The 9,908-nt window shown below is 40.9% G+C and overlaps 1 protein-coding gene across 1 annotated transcript; it reads right to left on the bottom strand.

The window, feature by feature from the left end:
* Positions 1-3,605: 3,605 nt before the first annotated feature.
* Positions 3,606-6,543, bottom strand: LOC119560177 (ionotropic receptor 75a). The gene is made up of 5 exons (XM_037873537.1): positions 6,035-6,543; positions 5,477-5,657; positions 5,283-5,413; positions 4,615-4,785; positions 3,606-4,554 (listed from the first exon to the last, which is right to left on the bottom strand). Exons 1-5 carry the CDS (start codon positions 6,541-6,543, stop codon positions 3,606-3,608), a joined length of 1,941 nt encoding a protein of 646 aa, XP_037729465.1.
* Positions 6,544-9,908: the final 3,365 nt, after the last annotated feature.

The following is a 9,908-nucleotide window of genomic DNA, read 5'->3' as shown; positions in this document are numbered from 1 at the left end:
TTTTCAACCTCTGGGTATCCATCCCAGGTTATTCATTGCAGACACTCACAAGAGTAATCAAGCAACGCCAAGGATGCAAGCTTCTCTTCATTTTACTGGACAGAAAAAGAAAGAAAAAGAAGAAAAGACAGAAAAAAAGAAAATACCTCAAAATTGATAAAAAGACTTTAAAAATGGTATTAGTTCTATTAAATTTTGTTTCTTACTTTTGATCTCCCTATACTCTAAATATTCATATTCTTGACAACTAAGTATTTAAAAATTTTTAAACAACATTTTTTCTATCCTTAGCCCTGAAACAAGAACACTTAAGTTGATAAAACTATATTCAGATGGCCATTATTTCGTTCTTTTAATTTCTTAAACAAATTTAAGCTAACATTTTCAACGTGATTTTTTGCGTGTAGTAAAAAGACACACAAGTAAAGGAAACAGCGAGGCAACAGCTCAGAAATCACAGTGCACAGAAAGAAGCCGAGGACGAAATAAAAACGGGCACAGATTGCATGAGTTGGGGAAATACGACAACTGAAAGCAAGGCAACGGCAACAAGAACTATAATTTCCTAAAGGACTTAATTATTTTATAATAAGCACATGACGCCGGAGAAGGGCGCGGGCAGAGGTATTAGCCGACTGCAGGACGACGGAAAGGACCAAAGGATGCCTCAGAAATGCAGCGCAAAAGTTGCAAAGTTTTTCTCCACTCGACAATCGGTCAAAGGAGCGGAGAGAGGTAAATCGCCAGAGGGGCGGTGGAAACCCCCAGCATAAATAGTAAAAATATAACAGATTGTTGTTTTCTTTCTGCACGCTTTTCCAGCAACTCTGCAGCTTTGCTTTTTTAAATGAGTTTATGGCTGAGTGAATCTGAGCAATTAATATTGATTTGCAAAAGTTGCTGCGGCTCTTTAGTCAGCTTTTGGTTACGGGTTTTGGTCAGGGCCAAGATTGAACCAAGCAAGCGTGAATGGAAAAAAATAAACAAGTCCTCAAAAGGGCTCTTGGGTTAACAAGGAAACCCCGAAGGGCACAGAGCTCTGCCAACAAAACTCGCATTCGAATGCTCTCCAAGAGTCTATTAGCTGCAAATTAAAGTTGGCTTTGTCTTATTTAATTAGCACTTGAGAGAGATCTCGATTAAAGCCCTATTTGCATAAACTTCAATCTCCCGTCTGGGGCTGAGGCGACGAAATTTCCATTCCAGGGCACTTGCCATAACATTAAGCCTGCATAAATTCGCATTACGCATACGCCCAGTGTGCCAGCGCCCTGTGGCAAACACGGACAAACATTTAAACACTTCAAAAACAATATAAATTCATTCAGAGCACGGTCGGCCATATCCCCACTATAACCATAAGCAATAAAACACACAGACCACCACGCAGACATCGGATAGGCCATACCAACAATGCCGACAACAATGCCACCAACAATGCATAAATAAAGACCAATGCCAACAATTGATACTTTGGGCGAAGGAACAGAGCGAACGGCCATTGAACAATTTGTACGAATTTATATATGTGGGCAAGGCAGGAGGAGGAGGTTGCCCAGACAACGCACAACTAAACATTGGAACAAACATACCGAAATATCCGGGGGGTTAGGGACTTTATCCCCAGCCACAGTGCTGCCGACATACTATTGCTTCATAAAAAAGCAATGGTAAGATCCTAAAAAAATATATTTTAAAGCTAGATGTCTGTCCAATTTTTTCAGAAATTTCAATATGATTTTAATGACATATCTTTGAATACTTTTACCTTGTTTAGTTTATATAAAGAGTTTTGGTCGTTAAAGAAATAGTGGCTTGCAAACCAATCTGTAGAAATTTTTCTTTTTTAATTCAAAAAGTATTTTCAAAAATATTTTAAACATTTTTTTGGAGTTTCCAAGCTAGTCAGCCCAGTGACTAGCATCCCTCACAGCTATATCTTCAGTTTTAGGCCCTGTTCCATACCCAACCTCAGCAAATTCATTTGAATTGCAAAACAAACACGAGAACGTTGACGACATTGGGGTATACTACTATATATATATTTAGCTGTTGGACGGGAGTCCAGCTAAACGAGCTTAATCATGTTGTAAATTTGCATAATTTGACGTCAATGTGTGCGTGTGTGCGAATCGTAAGGAGTATCAATATCCCAGGGAAGACAGCTAAATATATTGTGCACCTTTCACTAAGTTACTTGAAATTCCCAACAACACTCCAATACCATGTTCGTTATAAAAAAGTGCTTAGGAAATTAATTCTCTGATACGATAAATTTGAATTTAAATTTCTACCCCGAGGTATTTTGTTAACATAAAATAATAGAATAACAGGCAATAATTTGAGATTATTACAAATTTGGCTTTTCATGACGAAATAAAAGTATGTGACATGAAAATTCTTTTATTGGTTAAATGGCACAAAAGTTTTTACCATGTTTTAATTTAGGATAATTCAATTTAAGCTGCAAGAGCTGCCAAGTACTCAAAAATGATTTCTTTAGAAATAGATCAACCAACTTGTGCGTTTTTCTTTAATTCAAGAAAGTTAAACTGTCAAATAGTTTTAATAACATTTATATTACCTTCTTTAGTTAGGCGTATATGTGTCAATTGCAAAGAGTAGGTATTTGTGTGGAAAAACAAGCCCAGGCTATCATATTACTTGCATATGTTCAAATTACAATTTAATTGTTGTAATTATCTCTGCTTGAATAGCCTTTTCCAGTTGACACTTCTTATAAATAACAGATTAAAGCAAGTTGGATTAGCAACTTTTTTCGCACTTGTACGGCTTTGCAGTCGTGTCGTCCCATTGCACAATCTCATTCCGCACTGTCGTCTAAATGTGATTATATCGACCCACCGACCCACCGAGAACCGCCCTTTTTCCCGTCGAGTTGTCGGACATTATGACAACTTAATTGAAGGACATGCGTGGTCCCGAACACAAAGCTTTATGCAGGACACTGATCACGCATCCAATTGCAGCAAATGCGATTGCACAATTAGAAAGCTGTTTACTCCAATAGTTTGCTAGCCATTTTAAAAGAAGTTTTGGATCGGAAAATAAAGTAAGATTAATTAAATTCAACGGAAAGGCTATTGATACAGGATATCCCTTACAGTACCCTTGGTAAAAAAGTGATAACTCGTCAGAACTTATGATTAGCCAGGGAAAATGCTGTGCGACCAGCGGAAGCGTTGTTCCTTTCCCGCTAAATGAATTCTCCTCGGCGAAACTAACAGTTGCCCCCCCTTAAAAGCTTGTCAGTTAATAGAAAACAAGTGACACCGCCTCCAGCCAGCTTCATAATTAAGTCTAAATGAACACGACGACCCCAGCCAAGGAACTGGCCAGAAGGAGCGGAATTGTGGATCGGTGGCAGGGCGGAGTCCAGTTGAGTACATGCAAGTGTTTGTAGTTTAATGGAATTTTTAATTTCTGTCCCGCTCCGGAGCTTCTGCGCTGGGAATAGCTGACATTATTACAAATTTTTTACTATTATTAAAAATGCAGAAAACATTAAAAGCGACACAAATTTGTAGCCGAAAGTCGTGGCAGGGCAGCTGGAGCTCGAGCTGGAGCTGGGTCAGGATGATTACTTAAGTGGACAAGGACATGGCCCCCAACCTCCTGCGAAAGTCCGGTAGCCAGTGCAGAAAGAGTTCCAGTAGAAAGACCAAGGCACTGGCCACCATGGCCAGTACGAGGGTAAAAAGTGCCGGGGCAAAGTGTTCCAGGTCCACCTCGACCTGCGAGGCCTTAAATAGGCTGCAATCCGGGCGAAGGACCATCCATTTCCTGTCGTTATATTGCATTAGGCCACTAACTCGAAGGTGGAGCAGTGCATGGGCCAGGTGCTCCCTCCACGGAGAACCCTTGGGCATTATGGATCCCGCGTCGTAGGGCGGGCTAAACATTATCTCCTGCAGGTCGCAGAACTCTCCCTCATTCATTCTGAGGTCCAAAAGCAGCCTGTACATCCTATCGATGGCTGAATGGAATGCAAATTTTCCCTGGATGATTCTTTCGGCTCCCTGCTGTAGGGTTAGAATATTGTGTTCTCCGGACTTGCAAATTTTCTTCCCGTACACATCCCTTACCAGCTGATTGCTGGTGTTGGTAAATATGGGAAAGTTGTAGGATATGTTTTCCATCCCAATCGCCAGATTGCTATCATATAAGGCCTTTAGGTTTACAATACTCCTCGAACTTTCGGAGAGCAAAGAGCCCACTATGAAGGCGCCGTAAAATTGCATCAGCATAAAACTGAAAATGCAACTAAAACTGATCAGGAGTCGAGTAGAAAATAATCGAAAGATCTCATTGGCAGGACCCTGCTGCAGATATGTCTCCAGCATGGTAAACCAAACAAAGGACAGTCGGTTCTCCATAGGAGATAGCATTCTCTCCTGCCTCACATGAATCAATAAGACAAGAGTGCTTCCAGTGACCAAAATCAGGACACACCACCACACCTGATTGCTTAACGGCTCGAAGAATATGTTCCTGATGTGGCTGCGGCGCGGGTGGCGGAAGAGAAAGTGGAGGCTGCGGAGGAAGGCCCGTTCTGAGATTCGACCCAAGTCAAGTTCTCTGTGATTAACTCACCTCTGGGTGTGCAGGACCGCCGAGTACTGGACGTGGGGCTGTCTGTCCAGCACAAAGCGAATGGGGCACACGGCGAAGTCCGCCGCGCGACTCGTCACCTGACCCATCACTCCGGACCAACTGCCATTCTCCAGCAACTCGCCCCACTTATCCGTGAAGCTGATGACCAAGCTGCACGGGGAAAATGAAGACTATTAAGACTTCGAAGTCTTTTTAAATTTAATATTAAAATCCTATTATGTTCAATTTCGGAAATTTCAAAACTGTATAAACTTCATTCGTGTTTTGTACATTTTGTATATCAAAATGGAAAACGTTATCCAGCAAAACAGAACTTCACTTCACTTCTTCACTTCTTCTGCTTTATTTATTAAGGTATATTCCAAAAAACTTTTTAGTCCTATAATTATATTTGTATAGCATGATACGCCTTAGGCCTCAGAAAGCGTAAGAAAAGAAAATTTCTATAATCAAATGACAAGCGGAAAACGTTATAGGGAAAATGTTGTTTTGAAGATTGCAGTCAATTTGTGAGTACTGAAGTAAAGTGAGTACTGAGCCTTAGAAACTAATTTTTTCCAAGCTAATAACTAATTTTGAGGCTAATTTTTCCGAGTGTTCGAGCTGGTTAATTAAGTTCTTCTTCGATGCTAGTTTCATGGACCCACCTGAGATTGAACATGCGCTCAACGAGTTGAAACAACTGATAGGTCTTCCGCTGCATGGGATCCAATTGTAGGAGCTGCTTATCGTCCGCCAGATACTCCATGTCATCGAAGCCAGGGGGTTTCTCTGTCAGCTGGGGAAAATGGTGGTAAGTGAAAGTCGAGAGGTGTTTGGGCAAGGGCGTTTTTCCACCCACCACAGTACTGCCTAATAGAGTGACGTTGTGGAAGTTGCTCCGCCGAATTACCCAGGTGTTTTTAAAACTATCAAAGAGCTGATAGCCTGCAGAAATAGTCCATACTCCCTTCTTTTCAATGATCAGAGGCGTTGAAACTTTCTGACTGATTCTGTATACATCGTAGAGTAGCCAAGATGTGCTGAAAGTATTGTTGTAATGATTAAGACACATACGTTGCTCAAATCGACCAACAAATTGTTGAATGTTCCCTAAGAAAAAACGCACTTATCAAAGATACTTTAAATGTGTTTATCTCTAAATGCTATTTTTTAAGAGATGTCACATATTAGCGAAATCATGTCAAAAATTAAAACTTTTCTATTAGTTTAATGAGTAACTAAAGCAACAAAAAGAACACATGCATAAGTAATTTCTTTTAAGAAATAAAGTAAAATTGTGTTCTAGGATCGGCATTACTCAATTTGAGCTTCACTTAAGAAAACTATATGAAATTCATTTTAAAAGTGATGTGTTGCGTATTTCTCCTGCTTTAAGTAGGATAGTGCCCTGCCTCACTTATCTTGACCCCTCAGGGCCACTGTGATATCCGCATCAATGGCCATGCTGTAGCCACTCAAGTGCTGCTCAATCAGCTGCTCATCCTGCAGAGATTCCCGGCCAGAGCCGAGAATGAACCACGCCAGCGAGTTGTTAAAGTATCCGGCCTCGGAGGCCACCCCGAGCACCCGGCGCCTCACGAGTACATCCTCGAAATTCAGCACCAGGACCGCCGTGCGCGGAGACCCGTAGAACATGAGATCCTCGAAATTCGCCGACATTCCTGGCCGGTAAAATTGCACACGATAGTTGGCCAACAATTTCTGGTGGCATTCAATTTGCCAGTCGCCATCAGCATCATCGCCGCGGACCACTAGGACCTGGCTCAAGTGCTCCGAACGCAGAAAGTCCTCGAAGGCCGCCAGCTCAAGGAAATTGGTATTTATGCTTTCAATTTGCAGCACGCGTAAAAATGCTGTTAAAATTATAAGAGGCCAAGAAATAACTTTCACTTGCAACTTAATCATTTTATATGGCCACTTTAGCACCGACTTCCCTCCGGGCAACTTGTGTTTGCTTTGTGCGGGGCCTCTGGCGTTTTTATAGGGTTTCATTTTCCCCTGCATGTGCATAATTTATTCACATTAATCATATCGGTGTGTTCTGGACTCATGCAAATTGTGCGGTTGACAAGAAAATTATTCCGAGGATGCATAATACGGTGATTACTTTGAAGGGAATGTGAGTATTGTGCGAGTGCGGCACGTAATAATTAAAAGTAATTAAACAATTTCGCAAGGAGGCTTCCAGACGGGTCCAGCTTTAAGTGGTAACAGCATTTTATTATTAATATTATATTTCTTCTGGTAATGCAGTGTGTTTGGTTTTAATTAAGCTTTAATATTGTATATGAATATTTCTGAAGGCCTTATCAAGATTTAAATTTCTAATAAACTTTAGACAAAACTTATACTAATAATACAATATTCTTCAATTTACAATGCTAAATTTAGAAGAACACTCCTATAATCCCTGCTTTTTTATGCAAAGTTATAGTGGTGCTTGCGACTTAATTCAGTGACCGTTTTCCTGACTCATTCGCCGCATCGATCAGGGCTCCATCGACTCCGAGGTGGCCCCATTCGAGGTGCACCTCGCAAGAAGTCGGCTCCTGCCCTGATGTTATACCAAAAATCCAATAACTAGACGCAACATTAAGCAGGACAAAGCTGGTGGCATTAGCGTGACATTATCCGACTGCAGCCAAGAAGCTACGAGAAACGACAAAAACGCGTGTTAGCATCCACGAAAACGGAGCCAAGGACCTCGGCGTGTGTCCCCCGAGAAGGGTCCTGTGTGGAGATGGTTTCGGTGGCTTTTGGGAAAGTGTGGCACAGAAAATGTTGCGAAACTTGAAAGCAAATCCTGCAGCTTGCAACTTAATTTCATGGCACGCGGCATGCAACTCGCAGGCAACTTCATTCGGGCAATTTGCTTCACGACAGCTTGCCACGTGCCAAAAAGGGGGTGGCGAGGAGATAAGATGGCCGAAATGGAGGCGAGATAGAGTCCTGCAAGGACTTTCAGACTGCTCCGAAATTAAAAGGAATTACATTCAATTTGTTGACATTTTTGCGGATGCGGATGCGGATGAAGAAGCAGCTCCCCCTTTTGTCTTTGGCATCCCTTTGTGCCCTGCTTAGCTGACTTTCGCCGGTAATGACAAAAAGCATTTTGTGCAAGGCCACATGCAAATGAGCAGCTGAAAACTGAAACAGCGCCAGGAAGAACAAGGCCATTCAAATGTATTCATTGAGAGCAGGGGAAATTCGCTGGCGTTTTATCGCAAGATTTCCATCGAATACGCGGGTTGCCTGCTAAAAAATCTCGAGAGCGCGGAAGCTCTGTCTTTACACATGCAGGGGGTGGCAAAAACAAGTGCGCATACGCCCTGTTGCAAGCCAGCGGAACGTTTAAATATTTCTTTTTAAATTCGGTGCTTATATTTTGCACTGTCTACTCTTTCTTGACATTTTCTCACACATGGCAGACGTTTTCGCATTTGTAAATGCGCAAGTCTACGTGGGAAAATTTCATTTAGTATTTCATGTGAAAATATTATGTGTGCTGTTGCCGTTCTACACATTTTATATAAAAAGCCGCAGGTAAATTTGGTTTAATTTCTGTACCGCAGAATCTCCGATGACTTTGCGTAATTTAATAGAGGAATTTAATGTAATAGTTTCAATTGGTTCTAAAATAGCGAAACTATTAATATATATTGTGTTTGTTGCAATGCTTTAACAGGCCACTTATGTTTTTCAATAATTATACAATAGCCTGCACTGATTGTTTCGACTATTTTGTTAGTTTAGAATATTTTAATAAAATAACTTTACGAAATCCGCTTGAAACAAGAGAGCTTTCCTTTAAATTCTTTGCACGGACTTAATGTTCCTCAATTATTGTAATGCCCTGGTCATTACATAGCAATGTGAAGAAGCAACACAAAATAAACGACAAAACATTTTAATTAATTCTGCTCTCGAAACTGGGGATATTATTATTATTATTAAATAAGATTTCTTTAAAAAAATACTTCTTCGTTTTCCGCCGTATTTTTGTTGATAATTATTTTTACGTTCAGACTGCGGGGGATTTTAATTGTAGGTAAGTATGCTGGAAACCGGAAAAACTTGTCCATGGGCCAAATAAAAGCAGCCAACAAAAAAGAAAGCGGAAAGTCCCCGGCAGCCATGGGACGAAACTCGAAATAAGTCCCTCGAAATGACAACAACAATGTGCGACTCATACTTTTCGTCCTGCAGCGGTATAGATGTGAAATACAATTTGTGAAAAGTTTATAATAATTTAAAAATTGAAGATTTTAATATCTTTTCGTTCAATTTTGTCCAAATGAAAGATAGTGTTCCAACAAACAAGTCATTGTTTTGAGGCCAGTTTTCTTAATAGCCGAATTTATTATCTTGTGAATGCCGGTAACAAATACTAACATTCGTTGTAAACTCAGGAGTGTTGGTTTTATTTAATAAATTATTCCCTAATTTTATAACTTAGTTGACTTTCCCATTTTTGGCTCTCCTTTTCCTCACTGAAAGTTCCTTCCATTGTTAGTTTCTACACTTTATAGCCGTTTAATGTTGGCGCGAACAGTTTTATTTGCCAACAGCAATGGGCGAAAATTCTCCCTGCAGCTGGGACTGGGCCGCATAAAGTCAACTCATTATGAAATTACTGGTAGAAACTAAGCTGCCCCAAAAGGAAAGAATAGAAAGGCGAGGAAGAGAATGACTGGCAGCGGAGAAAGCCGGCAAGGAAAACAAATTAAATTTAATCGATTTGTGAAAAGCTGCCAGACAACAACAACGGCAGAGTGCAGGCTGGAGAAGTGAAGTGAGGTATAGTGAAGTGCCGGATCCGGATGGGTTGCATGGTAAATTAAGTGAGGGCGTGTCCGCACTCCAGACTGCGGGCGGAGAAAGTCCGGAGCAGGAATCAGAAGCAGAAGGCCAACGGGTAGCTCTTGGCCACTTGTCGACTCTAAGCGCATTCTAAACAAATTAAAATTCAATTAAAAAGATGAAACGCCATTTCAGGGCATGAAAATGCACCCAGGAGTGAGGTTTACTGCCAATAAACATTGCAGAGTTGCCTGGTGTCGGGAAAATGTTGTCAAATTCATTTAATTTAACGGAAACACTTTAACGATTGCACCGCGAAAAATGGAATACTTTACTCTATTGAAGCTTAAATTTAAAATTTAATTTCTGAGATTTTTATTTTCTGTGTAAAATAATGCCCGCTGCATTCGAGCCCATTAATGGTTCGCTCGTCACTGGAGAGGGACTCGAGCATCATTTCCAATTACGAG

The sequence above is a fragment of the Drosophila subpulchrella genome, unplaced genomic scaffold (assembly GCF_014743375.2).
Source record: "Drosophila subpulchrella strain 33 F10 #4 breed RU33 unplaced genomic scaffold, RU_Dsub_v1.1 Primary Assembly Seq354, whole genome shotgun sequence".
NCBI classification, from domain to species: Eukaryota; Metazoa; Arthropoda; class Insecta; order Diptera; family Drosophilidae; genus Drosophila; species Drosophila subpulchrella.
The sequence above is the reverse complement of the archived record's forward strand: the minus strand, read 5'-3'. Positions and strand labels throughout refer to the sequence as shown.

What these genes read in the sequence shown, in the direction of transcription:
- LOC119560177 (XM_037873537.1), bottom strand. Translation starts at nt 6,543, where the DNA reads ATGATTAAGTTGCAAGTGAAAGTTATTTCTTGGCCTCTTATAATTTTA. An exon ending in GCCCTGAGGGGTCAAGATAA is followed by an intron (nt 5,658 to 6,034) that starts GTGAGGCAGGGC and finishes CAATACTTTCAG; the next exon opens with CACATCTTGGCTACTCTACG. An exon ending in GCGGTCCTGCACACCCAGAG is followed by an intron (nt 4,555 to 4,614) that starts GTGAGTTAATCA and finishes CTTCCTCCGCAG; the next exon opens with CCTCCACTTTCTCTTCCGCC.